The following is a 12,541-nucleotide window of genomic DNA, read 5'->3' on the forward strand; positions in this document are numbered from 1 at the left end:
GGAAGGGCGGGGCCGGCGGGGAGGGAGGCCGAGGCTGTCGGTCGCCATGGTGAGTGGGGTTGGGGGCGCCGCCCGCCCCGGCACGCCGTGAGGGTGAGGGGGCTCGTCCCGGCGGCCCGTCCGGCGCAGCGCCGGTGCCGGCGGGGGTCGGTACTCGAGCGGACTGGGCCAGAGCTGCGGGGCTGTGAGCTGCTGTGTCCGGCGGCAGCTCCGGGAGCGCGGCCGGCGGCAGGGCCCGGCCGTTCTCCCCGCCGCCCTCGCGGTGGGTTATTTCCGCGGCGGAGGGTCTCCCCTCCCCTTCTCGTGTCAGACCCGCGGCCGCGTAATCTGGGGCTGAACACGCAGCAGGTGCCCGTTAACCGTTCCCGTGCCGACGGCGCAGCAGGCAGGTCCCGCTCTGACTCTCTCTCCCTCTGCAGGCCACAGCAACAGACCAGGCGGTTGGATTCGGCTTGGTTGCCTTCAGCCTCGTTCTCTTTGTTTACTACACCCTCTGGATCATCATACTGGTACGGGTCTCCTCTGGCCGTTTAATCCCAGTCACTTTGCACTCAGGTGTTAGCCCAGGCTTTGTTTAGGTGCCGATGTTTCCACGTGCCTTTCCAGCTTCCCGGTTAAAAATTTCAGGGCGGCGCTCATCTGTTTGCTGGCGCAGCCCTTGCCCTTTCTGGGTGTGCCTGCCCTTGCCTGGGCAAGACCAAGCTTTGATCGTGCCGCCTGCCCTGCTGTTCTCAGACAAACTGACCCGGCTGGTGTAAGACCCGCGGCGCACTGAGCGGAGCCTGGTCCGTCTGGAGGTGGTGGTGGTGGTGGTGTTCACGTTTGCAGTCATCCAGATTCCTGGTTCTGGTGGGAGATCCCCGAGGGAAACCTAGAAAAGAGACAATGCTTACCAAATCTGGAGCCTGGTAGGGAGGAGGAGGGTTTAGGGAATGCAGAGCTCTGGAAAAGTGATTGTGAGCCTAGTAGTTTGCCCACTTCTAGGGACACATCAGCTGGCGTCATTAGTCGTTTTATTCCTGGAAAGAAAACATCTCCTCTTGATCTTTCCAGGTATGAGAGGCCTGGTTCAGCTTTGGGCCGAGGTCTGAACTCCTGGCAGCTTCCCCTCCAACCTCTGAGGTTCGAATTCCCCTCTTGCACCGGCTGCCTCTGCTGTCCAATACATGTTTACACCGTCCGGACTCCTGGGAGCGAATAGGTGTGCTCCCTGCTGCGTAGGAATCCTTACACTGCTCTCTAGTGTCCAGAGCCTTCCACTGGCCTCCACAGGGGATCCTGGTGGGATCGCCATGAGCCAGAGCTGGTGTCAGCTGCTCTTTTCTGCAGGGCAGAGAGTCCGGGGATGTGCTGTTCAGCACCAAGCGGGCCGGCAGCCGTGCCCACCCTGGGACCCCGCAGCTGGGAGGCTTCTGTGCCAGCCTGGTGTAGCTGCCCCTAGTCGTCTGCTGAGCGCCGAAGCCTTCGCTGCCCACCCGCTGTCACGTCCCTGCAGCTGTGGGCTGTGCCACCTGCGGGTCTGGGCACCCTTTTTTTAGCTGTCTCCCTGATATTTCCATCCTGCTTGTGAAACCACAAGGCTGCAGGTGTCGAGGACTTGTCCTGGTGTTGTGCCCACCTGCTGACACCCCTCTCTGTCTCCTGCAGCCCTTCATCGACAGTGACCATGGGATCCACCAGTACTTCTTGCCTAGGGAGTACGCAGTTATCATCCCCGTGGTGGCTGGGCTGCTGCTGCTGCTATTTATAGGTGAGTTATTTCTGGTGTTCTAATTAGGAGCTTCTAAATTAGGACGAGAGAAGAGGTTTGCTAGGGGGTTAGCTAACGTGTGACACTCATGACACGTTCTCTGGGGCTACTGCTGCAGCTCAGACTGGCACTGGCTCTTGACGAGGGTGTTTGTGTGTAACTTTGGCTGTTTGAGTGTCTGGACAGTGGAATTGTTTCTTGCTGAGGTTCTGTTTCTCGTTATCTTTTGAGAGTGCCCATAATTAGAAGTTTTCTGGCTGAATCTGTTCTCTCTCCCCTGGTAGGTGTTTTTATAATGGTCGTGATGTGGAAGAGCAGGAAACCTGCCAAGAAATCGGACTGAAGGCCTAGCTGAGAGAGATGAGGAGAAGGTGCCCACCCTGTGGCCACATAACCAGGAAAAGACTTTGCTCCCCCGGAGCGCTCAGCGCCGAGCTGGCTGTGCTCTCCCTCATTCCTTCCTGCAGGGACGAAGCCGCCTGTAGTTTGCAACTTACTGACCAAATGGAAGCAAAACTGATCTCCGGGGCTCATCGAGAGAGGGATGGACCGGAGCCCTGGCTGTGAGGGACCTGCTCCCCAGCTGGCACTGCCTGTGCCAGCTGTGCTTCGGCCTGGACTGGCCAGAGGAGCTGTCAGGGTCCAGCAGCTGTAACCACCAGAGTGCAAGTTGAGCCGTGACCCCTTCCCGCTGCTCAGCCTCTGGGTGATCCTCCCCCTTGCTCTTGGTCTGTCCAGTACTTTGTTCCTTCTGGGTTTTTTTAAATGTTTACATATGGTTTGTGTTGTTTTTTTTTTTAATTGGATTCAAGATTGAGAGGAAAGAAGCAAGACTGAGCTTGGAAAAGGCAGGCTCGCGTTCTCCATCTGCCTGCTGGAAGGGCTAGTGGTGGTGCTGGTGGGCTCTTACCTTTCTGAAGAGGGGCCCTCAGGAGGCCAGGCATGGAGATAGTGCCCCTGCTGCCCGCGGTGTCCCCTCCTGCAGCCATCCAGCTGATGGTGAGCGGGTGCCCTGGGTCACAGGGAAGCATTTGGCTTCGCTGCTGATGGGTGCAGCTCCCATCACAGGTGTGGTGGCACCCTGTCCTTGGAGTTTCCTCTCCTGGCAGCAGCTGCTGCTCCAGTGGCACCCCGCCCTTGGAGTTTCCTCTCCTGGCAGCAGCTGCTGCTGCAGGGTTGTGGTGCCCTGGCAGCTCCCCCCGGACCACAACAAGCAGGATCACCCTCAATAAAGCTCCGCAAGGTCTCAGTCCCTGTTGTCTGCCTGTGCTGAAGGGGTGCCACCGGCCTGCCAGGATGGTTTCCGCTGCGTGGCCCTGGCAGTGCCTGACGCCGTCCTGGGGAAGGTCCTACCGAGGGACCTGTCCTGCCAGTGGAGCCAGGCAGGGAAGTGCCAGAGAGAACCTGGCTGGGTTCTGGCCTTGTGCTGGCCCTGCCACGCTGCGGGGCCACTTTACCCAGCCTGGGGTAGCTCCAGCGAAAGGAGGGCAGGTTTGAGGTGCTCTGGTCCTTCTCACGTGTACTGGGAACATCCCCTACCAGGCAGCAGCATGTCTCATTGTCTCCCGTCCTGCCAGGCGGTGATGCTGGTGTCTCAGGGGCACCCCGGGTGCTGTGGGTCTTGGGCCGAACCTGGCTGTGGTTTAACCTGCTGCGTGGCTGGAGCCAGTGAGCGGCCCGGAGGCGAGGCTCTGGCTGGAGGTTTGTTTCCAGCTCTTAGGGAGGCTGCCAGGCACAGTGTGGGGCTGTGCACCCTCCCTGAAGCCAAGTCCTCCATCCCCGTTTTCCCTTGCCTGTGTCTTGCTGCTGCCCTTTTTCCCAGTGAGGAATCCCTCGCTCCCCTTCCCAGCCCCTTGCCTGCTGGACATGGCTTAGCCTGCCCCATGAAGGTGGGTTTGAGCTGGGGCAGAGGGACACAAAAGGGAGGAAAATCTGGTCATGACTCTGAGCAGCTCCAAGTGTGCCTCCCGGGCACTGCTTCCTGCTCCAGAGTCCAGCGATGTCCCAGTCACCTGTTTCCTCCTGGTTGGAGTCTGCAGGGAACAGGATTGGGACCAGTTTAAAGGTTACCTCTCCTATCTGTCAACAAAGAAATAAAACAGAGAAAACAAAGTCCAGTACTCTGCTTTCAGCAGATGGGCAGCAGGCAGCTGGCTCTGGAGACGCTTCTCACCGGTGCTCTGCAGCTTGGCCCTGGCATGAGGGGCTGTGGGTGATGAGTGGCCCCCTGGGGCCACCAGATGGGGAACAGGACCAGGAGGCCTGCTTGTGCCCGGCTCCTGAGCCTTTTTGGATCATTTTCGTCCCTGGGCCATCACCGCCGTGCCTGAGCTCACCAGTGTCTGGTATGGCTGGGATCCAGTGGTGTGTAGAGATGTGAGAGGGGTTTTGGGACACGGGGGTTGGCTGCAGGGACCCCCGCCCTGGGGGGAAGCCTGAGAGGGCAGAGCAGGTGTAGAGAGAAATGGGTGCTGGGGTCAGTCCCGGGGCACACAGGGTGAGTGCTGGGGTCAGTACCAGGATGGTTGGTCCTCGGACACATGGGATGGGTGCTGGGCTTGGTTCAGAGACACGTGGGGAGGGTCCCGGGGCACATGAGGTGGGTGCCGGGGTCGGTACCAGGACGGTTGATCCCAGGACATAGGGGATGGGTACCGGCGCCTTTCCTGGGGTCGGTTCTGTGTGCCGGTGCTGGAGCCGCGGGCCCGGGCGCACGGCGCTGGTGTGCGGACGCGCCGCCGGAGGAGCCGGGGCTCGCTGCCGGAGCCGGGCGGAGCCGGGAGGGCAGGGGCGGGCCCGGGCCCGGACCCGGCAGTGCCCGCTCCGCTCCGCCCTGCTGCGGCCCCACCAGCCCCAGCCCGGTGTCGCCTGGCCGGGATGCGGCACCCGGAGCGGGCTCCCGGCGCGGTGAGTGGGGCCGGTACCGGGGGTGCCGCTCCGCGGGGCCGCCCCTTCCCGGGCGGGCTGCGCCCCCGGGGCCCCGCAGCAGGACGGGGACACGGGGGGACTCCAGGGGGTCCGGGACCCGGGGGTGCATGGGGAAATCCCGGCCCCGGGGGGGTCCCGACACAAGGCATGGAGGGAGGGATCTTGGGCATTGGGGTACTGGGGATGGGGAGGGCCTCGCTGGGGCATCCCACCCTCGGGGGTCCCCCGCACCCCGCTCGCCCGATGCCGCCGCTGAGCCCGCTCTGTGTGCAGGGTGCGAGCCCCCACCCGCCGGGTGACCCCCGGACCCTGCTGGGCGACCCGCCAGCCCCCCGAGGATGAAGACGCTGGTGAGTACCCGCTAGAACGGAGGGCACGGGGCTCTGGCGGGCACGGGGGGCCGGTGCGACCCCGCCAGCACCGGCACCGGGGCGGGGGCCGCTCCTCCCGAAAGCGGTGCTGGGGGTGGGCGCAGCCTGGCAGCCGCCGGTCCCCGCGGGCAGCACGGGAGCCCCGGCCCCGCGAGCGCGGCCGCACGGCGCGGGGGCCGTCGCTGCCTGCGGGAAGCGAGCGAGGCCCCGGGCCCCGACGCTCCCCTCGCCCGCGCCCCGACACGCTCCTCCGAGGGGCCGCACGGCACCGCGAGGCTGCCGGGATCCGACGTGGGGCCGGTGCACGTGGCCAGGCCTGGAGAAAACTCCCCGCTCTGCTTCCAGGTCCGGGTCTTCCTCACGCTGGTGTGCGTGGCGGCAGTCACGGTGCTGTACGTCCTGCTGTGCTCCCACGCCTGCCTGCGGGCCTGCTGCTGGGCCCCGGGGCAGTCGGGCAGCCCGGTGCCGTCCTCCGTCCTCAGCTTCCAGGGGTACAGCCGCGTCCCCGACGGGAAGGTGTGTGGGAATGGGGCAGCACTTGGGCTGGTGGGGCAGCTCGACCCATCTGTGCCTCAGTTTCCCCTTCCTTAGGGAAGGGCGGATGGGGCTGCGGTGTGTCCAGCTGCTGCGGGAGGGAAGGGGGAGCCGATGGCTGACGGCGCGTCTCCCCACAGCCTCTGGAGCGAGCGCTGTGCCGCCGCTGCGCCATCGTCTCCAGCTCGGGGCAGATGTTGGGTTCGTTCCTGGGACAGGCCATTGACGAGCACGAGTGTGTCCTGCGCATGAACCATGCCCCCACCGCCGGCTACGAGGACGACGTGGGGATGCGGAGCACCATCCGCGTGGTGTCGCACACCAGCGTTCCGCTGCTGCTGAGGAACCAGCCCTATTTCTTCCAGCAGTCCCAGGAGACCCTCTATGTCATCTGGGGGCCAGCAAAGAAGATGAACCGGGAGCCAGTGGGCTCGACCTACCAGATGCTGCTGAACGTGATGGAGAGATACCCCCACCTGCAGATCTATACCCTGACTGAGGAGAAGATGATGTATTGCGACGATGTCTTCCAGAATGAGACGGGGAAGAACAGGTACCGCTGGCTCTCAAAGAGACCTTGTCAGGCCCTCCCACCATAGCACCCGTTCCCCCCATCAGGCACCCATAGCCCAGCTGGGATGGCAGCACCATGCCACCCACTCCAGCGCAGCCACGGTGCTTTGCAGGATGAAGTCCGGCTCCTTCCTGAGCACAGGCTGGTTCACCATGATCCTGGCCATGGAGATGTGCGAGCAGATCTTTGTCTTCGGCATGGTCAGCGACAGCTACTGCAGGTGCACAGGGAGCGGTGGGTGCAGGTGTGGGGTGGTTCGGTGTCCCCCCCAAGTCCTATGCCCACCCTGTCCCCTTCCACCAGGGAGAAGAACCACTCGAGCGTGCCTTACCACTACTTCGAGAAGGGCCGGCTGGACGAGTGCAGGATGTACCTGGTGCACGAGCGAGCCCACCGCGCCGGGCACCGCTTCATCACCGAGAAAGCTGTCTTCTCCCGCTGGGCCAAGAGGAGGAATATTGTCTTCACCCACCCGTCCTGGGCAGGTGGGTAGAGCGCCAGCCATGGGACGAGGTGACAGAGACCCCGGCCACAGGGTGGCTCTCATCCTGCAATGATGCGTCTCGGCTCTGCTGATGCCACAGGTGAAAGCCTTTTGCCAAGCCCCAGCGCAGGGAGTCTCTGTCTCCGCAGCAGCAGGGCCAGTTCCCCCAACCAGTGGGTGGACTGGGACCCCCCATGTCAGTGCACAGGGGGGTGTGAGCTGGACCCATGGAGCCCCATTGGCTCCAGACGCCTGCCTGGATAGACCCAGGGCAACCGTGAAGGTTTTCCGCCCGCTCTACTGGGATGAATATTTAATGCAGGATTAAACATTCACGCTGCTGGGCTCCTGGGCAGGAGATCTTGGCCGCACCAGGGCCAGAAGCTGGTGCATCTCCCAGGGATGAAGTGCCACCGCAATCCCTGCCCTGAGACCCGACACTGGGTATGGGACGTGGGGAGCTGGGGCCGGGCCCACCCGTCCTGCTACTGCTGGACACGTCCCTGCGGCTCCGGCTGCCCCTGTGCCTGGAAGTCCAGGGGCCATGTGTGCCCTGGGCGCTCCGAGTTGCCTTGTCACAAGTGCCCTTGGATACAGACCAAAGCAAACGTAGCCATTAAAAGCTTTTTTAACTTGGTGGTGCCCCGTGCTGTGCCCCTTGTGCCTGTGGGACGTGGGGATAGGGGATGGCAGCTGGTCGCAGGGCTATCGTGTCCTGCTCTCCTGCCAGGCTATAAATAACAAAGTGGAGGTGATGAGAGGGTAGAGCTGAGCCTGAGCACGGAGGAGGGTGCCAAAAGCCAGTGGGAGAGATGATTTGGGAACCAGCGGCTGCGTCTCTGCAGTATGGGTGCTGGCCCAGCGTGGATTTCGCACTGTGTCCGGGGTGATCCTCAGCCCCACAGGACTCAGTGCTGCCGAGCTGCAGGCAGGATGGCCGCCAGCTCCTGCATCCCAGAGAAGACTGGGCACCCTGCAGGCACGTGTGCAGCCCCAAGCCCGGCTGCGCAGAACCGCCACAACGGCTCTTCGAATCCATAACAGACGCCACATGTTTGGGCCTGGCGGTGTCTGGGGGTGAGCAGGAGGGGCACAGGGATCCATGTTCGCTCCCATTTCAGCTGAGGCCAAGTGCTGGGTCAAGTGAGGAGCAAGTCGGCTGGGACATGGGGATGCTGCCAGGGCAGCTCCCCGCAGGCGAGTGCCAGCAGAGGAGCCCGCGGAGCTGGGGCTCCAGCTGCCACAGCCCCACGCAGGGAAGGGCACCGCCAGCACAGCAGAGCCAAAATCCTTTTGGACAGGCCTCAGCCGCCGCTGCGAGAACGCAGGGCCCTGGCAGCGGTGGAGCCCCCTCCTCGCCCCACGAAACCTCCCACAGTGGCACCCTGGGCTGCGCGGCCAGCGCGGGGGAGGCCGCGGCATCCCGACAATGCGGCCCTGCGCCCGGCAGCGGGTCAGGCACCACGTGCTGCTCCTGGCACTGGCGGGCAGCGCTGCCGCCTCCTCCTCCTCCCCCCCCGCCCCCGCCACTGCCCGCACTGGTGCCCTGCGGGGGCGGAACGGGCCCGGCCGCAGGGGACCCGCCCGGCGCGGGGAGGGCGGCGCTAGGACCCCAGCGGCGCTTCCCGGTCCCCGGCGGCGCGCGGCTCCCGGGGCTCCGTGCGCGCGCGGCGGCGGCGGCCGCGGGCCGGGCGGCAGCGGCAGCATCGCGGCGCACTGCGGAGCGGTCGGTGGACCCGGCGCCTCCCCTCCGGGCCCGTTTAGCCGGTGCGGGGGGCGAAACGGTGCTGGAGGAGCGGCCCCCGCTCCGCGGCTCCGGTGCACGGCGGGGGCGCGCACCGTGCTGGTGGGCCGGGCTCCGGTGTGCACGGTTCCTGCAAAGCGGGGCTGCCGGGGAGGGCTGGCGCTTCCAGGGCTGCGGGCTGCACCGCGGGGTGGGTGAGGGCTGCGCGCTGGGGAGCAGGGGGTTGCACCCCGGGAGCAGGGAGGGGTTGCCTACCGGGGGGGGGGAGGGTTCGCATCCCGGGGGACCGGGGGAGGGTTTTCTCTTCCCGGGATGCGGGAGGGTTTGCATCCGGGGCTGGGGGAACACCGGCACATGGGGGTGCAGGGAGAGGGGAGCGGGTCTGGATGAGCCCTTCCCCGGCAGAGCAGCGATGTGAGCCCCGGGGCGCCGCCATGGCCGTGCTCACCGGCGGGGCCCGGCAGCCCCCCGCAGCCCGCGGGGCGCAGGAGGTGACGGCCCCCCCCGCGCCGCTCGCCGCCCGCTGCAGATGAGAGCCCCTGCCCAGGTAAGGCCCGCGGGGTCCCGGCTGTGGGGTCACCCGTGGCCCGAGCACCACGGAGGGGGCAGAGTGGGGGGCGGCGGCAGCAGCGAGGGTCCCGGCTGTGCCCCCCAGCCCGTGCGCGGCGAGAGCCCTTTGCCCCCACCATGCCTGAGCTCTCCGGTGGGTTGGCACCTTCCCACGCTGGCCCTGATTGCCCGTCGGGGTCCCCGGTCTCCCCAGGGGTTGAGCCCAGGCTGCTGCGTAATTTTCCGTCCCTGCTCCCTCAGAGCAATTAGTAAAGTGCCTTCAATTATTTTTTTAAATTTCGAATTGCTCTGAGTGCTCCAGGAGAGGCCATGACTCACTAATGAAGGCTGTAAAAAATAAATTAGATCAGTCCATTTCTGCGAGCCCGGACGAGTGGGGGTTAGAGCAGGTCCCTCTGGGGGTGGGCGTTCGGGGTGCACTTCGGGCCCCGGGGCTGGAGAGGTCCCTGCTGCCTCTGGCTGGATTTGAGCCCATGCATGAGCCGAGTTGGGCAGGTCTCAGTTCCTCGCTCCCTCACTCTGTCCAAGCCTCTTGTGGTGGTTGTTTTAATGGGATTTCCCCACGTGAGCTGCAGGTTTACCCTCTCTGACCCTGTGGGTCTGAGTGGCTTCGGCCCCACCGGCAGAGGATAATCCTTCCCTGGAGCCCAGCCCACCGCAGGGATCTCCCTGGCATGATCCAGGTTCAGCCTCTCCGCACACGGAGCCTGCTCAGCTGCTGCTCACCGTGTTTCCCTTCCCCGCACCAGTGCTGGGGATTTGCCCTCCCCTTGAAAAGGGAACCCCAGAGCCCGGCTGGGTGCCCACACTGGGGATCTGCTCCGGCACAACGAAGCCGAGCTGCCCCGTGGCTCATCCTGTATCCTCGCCAGCCCGGCAGTCTGGAGGTGGGAGCCCGAGCGTGGTGGTGAGGGGCCAGTGCTGGGGCTGACCGCGTGCCTTGCAGGTGCTTGCAGGACACCGGCCATCGCTGCACACCAAGGCCGGCGCAGAGAGATGAGTGGCAGCACGGTGAGTGCCAGGGCATCACCGTGGGGACAGCAGGGTGTCCTGCCACCAGCCATCCCACTGGAGATGCTGCCGGGAGCGGGGATGGATGCTGACACCCGTGGGATGGGGGCAGTGGCTGACGCTCTCCCCCCACCCGCAGAGCCAGCGCGCCGCCGCCCTGGGGGTCCTTTTTGCCCTGATCATGTTGCTGATCATCTACAGCTCCGGCAGCGGGAGCGAGGTCTTCCCCTACAGCCGCCTGCGGGGCAGAGCCCGCCGGCCCCCCGACCTCAAGAAGTGGGGCGTGAAAAGCGGGTACCTGCCCGTCTGTGGGAACAAGGTACGAGCTGGGCGGTGGGGTCCGGCCTCAGTGGAGGACGCAGGATCCAGCCCTCCGCCGATGTCTGGCCGAATCATTCCCTCTAGTGGGACAGCGGCTCCGCAGGGGATGGCGGTGCCTTGTCCCCTGTCCCAGCTTCATCCCTCCCTGCTGGGTCGCAGCGACGCTAAAAGTCACCTGCTCATGGCACTTGTGGTCCCCAGACCCTGACTGCCCGCTGCCACCAGTGCGTCATCGTCACCAGCTCCAGCCACCTCCTGGGCACCCGCCTGGGCACGGCCATCGACAGGGCCGAGTGCACCATCCGCATGAACGACGCTCCCACTACCGGCTACGAGGTTGATGTGGGTAACAAGACCAGCTTCCGCGTGGTGGCCCACTCCAGCCTCTACCGTGTCCTCAAGCGGCCCCAGGAGTTCGTCAACAAGACCCCAGAGACCATCTTCATCTTCTGGGGGCCGCCTGCCAAGATGCAGAAGAGCCTCTTGAAAATCATCCAACGTGTCAGTGCCTCCTTCCCCAATATGACGGCCTACGTCGTCTCCCCTGGCCGCATGAAGCAGTTTGATGACCTGTTTCGGGGGGAGACGGGGAAGGACAGGTACCTTGGAGCCACCTCCTGCACCGTGTCCCCCTTTTTTCTAGGTCCCTGGGGCAGAGATGGCTCTTGGGGCTCCTCCATGGGCTGGGCTGCAGCACCAGGCTGAGGGTTCCCAGGGCGGGTTGTGGACCTTGGGGGGAGTCCATCACCCACATCACCTTGCCCCTGTCCGCCCCCCGGTTTTTCCTCCCCAGGGAGAAGTCGCGCTCGTGGCTCAGCACCGGCTGGTTCACCATGGTGATCGCGGTGGAGCTGTGTGACACCGTCCACGTCTACGGCATGGTGCCACCCAACTACTGCGGGTAAGGAGACCTCCAAGCCTCCGCTTCGACCCCCTGGTCCCACCGTGGAGCTCACCCCACGCTTCCTCCCACCCTGCAGCCGCCGGCCCCCACCGCACCGTCTGCCCTACCACTACTACGAGCCGAAGGGCCCTGATGAGTGCACGACCTACATCCACAACGAGCGGAGCCGCAAGGGCAACCACCACCGCTTCATCACTGAGAAGCGGGTCTTTGCCAGCTGGGCCGGCCTCTACAATATCACCTTCTCCCACCCTGCCTGGCCCTAGGGGCTGCTCTCCACAAGCCAGGCAGACCTCCTGGAGCTGGGTAGATGGGGGGTCCCCGGCACCCTCCCGGGAGCAGTGGGAGCCAGGCATCAGGGTACCGTCAGGTGCCTCCCACTGGGCCACTGCTGCCTCCCACCTGGGACGTGTTGGGTTTTGAGCTGGTTTTGGGGGGGGCAAGTGGTGAGTGCAAGGTTTGGGGAGGGGGGTGTCCACCTCCATTTGCAGGAGGCGTGGGGGTGAGGTCCTGCCTGATTCTGGTCCAGGCACGTTGCAACCCCTGCGAGTGTGTGGGGGGTCACCAGGTCCCCGCAGCTTGGTTTGGGGTTGCATCACTTTTGGGGCCACCCCAGAGACTGTTTCCTCCAACCCCTGGGGTGGGGATCCCCTCTTGGGGCTCAGCCCCCCTCTGCCATCCCCAGTACCCCCATCCCAGTGCACAGGCATCTTTCCCTCAGCAGAACCCTGCAGTTTTCGGTGGGACTCCACAGGGGTGACACTGCCACCCTCGGTGCCCCAGCACCTCAAAACCACCTGGCACTTCCCAGCACCACTGCGCCCCACGCCCACACTGCCAAAACCTTTTCTAACCAAGCGATGGGATTTTTAGGGGTTTTGGGGGGGGCTTTTGTTTTTTTTCCCCCCTGCTTCGGGTCCCGGGGTTTGTATTTGGATTTACCGGCCAAAGGAGGTACCAGGAGGCTGCTCGTTAGCACTAATGAAGGGGCCGACAGCAGCCTATGGCTGGGTCCTCATCATTGATTAACCGCTTACAAACTATTTAGAAGCGGGTATGTAGCGGCGCGAGAGGGCGGCAGTGCCCCTCTGCACCCTGTGGCCGGGGGAGGGTTTTGTTATTAATTTCTCAGCAGCAGAGAAGTGGGTTTGGGGAAAAATAGCTAAATACGGTGTGTTTGGGTGCTGAGCGCTGGCAGGGCTCTGCGCCTCAGTTTCTCTCTGGCTGTGGCCTGTCTCTGTTGCAGCTGGGGCTTCGGGGGGCTCGGTGCTGGGGGAGGCCATGGAGCACCCACATTTTGTAATGGTTTGTACAGGAATAAATATTGCTGCAGTCTGTTGCCTTGGGCCC

The 12,541-nt window shown here is 64.4% G+C and overlaps 2 protein-coding genes across 2 annotated transcripts; both read left to right on the plus strand.

Moving 5' to 3' along the window:
• Window positions 1-5,016: 5,016 nt before the first annotated feature.
• Window positions 5,017-6,650, plus strand: ST6GALNAC4 (ST6 N-acetylgalactosaminide alpha-2,6-sialyltransferase 4). The gene is made up of 5 exons (XM_086625227.1): window positions 5,017-5,028; window positions 5,395-5,565; window positions 5,724-6,136; window positions 6,270-6,377; window positions 6,461-6,650. Exons 1-5 carry the CDS (start codon window positions 5,017-5,019, stop codon window positions 6,648-6,650), a joined length of 894 nt encoding a protein of 297 aa, XP_086481353.1.
• Window positions 6,651-9,951: 3,301 nt separating this feature from the next.
• Window positions 9,952-11,457, plus strand: ST6GALNAC6 (ST6 N-acetylgalactosaminide alpha-2,6-sialyltransferase 6). The gene is made up of 5 exons (XM_086625204.1): window positions 9,952-9,966; window positions 10,106-10,285; window positions 10,489-10,886; window positions 11,081-11,188; window positions 11,268-11,457. The coding sequence occupies exons 1-5, from the start codon at window positions 9,952-9,954 to the stop codon at window positions 11,455-11,457; spliced, it is 891 nt and encodes a 296-aa protein (XP_086481330.1).
• The last annotated feature ends 1,084 nt before the right edge of the window (window positions 11,458-12,541 follow it).

This window comes from Tauraco erythrolophus, chromosome 22, assembly GCF_009769465.1.
Source record: "Tauraco erythrolophus isolate bTauEry1 chromosome 22, bTauEry1.pri, whole genome shotgun sequence".
In the NCBI taxonomy this organism is placed as follows: domain Eukaryota; kingdom Metazoa; phylum Chordata; class Aves; order Musophagiformes; family Musophagidae; genus Tauraco; species Tauraco erythrolophus.

Bases quoted from the DNA above. Each gene is read 5' to 3' on its own strand.
- ST6GALNAC4 (XM_086625227.1), top strand. The intron at 6,137-6,269 runs GTACCGCTGGCT...GGTGCTTTGCAG, and splicing joins AATGAGACGGGGAAGAACAG to GATGAAGTCCGGCTCCTTCC. The intron at 6,378-6,460 runs GTGCACAGGGAG...CCCTTCCACCAG, and splicing joins GTCAGCGACAGCTACTGCAG to GGAGAAGAACCACTCGAGCG.
- ST6GALNAC6 (XM_086625204.1), top strand. The intron at 10,887-11,080 runs GTACCTTGGAGC...TTTCCTCCCCAG, and splicing joins GGGGAGACGGGGAAGGACAG to GGAGAAGTCGCGCTCGTGGC. The intron at 11,189-11,267 runs GTAAGGAGACCT...CCCACCCTGCAG, and splicing joins GTGCCACCCAACTACTGCGG to CCGCCGGCCCCCACCGCACC.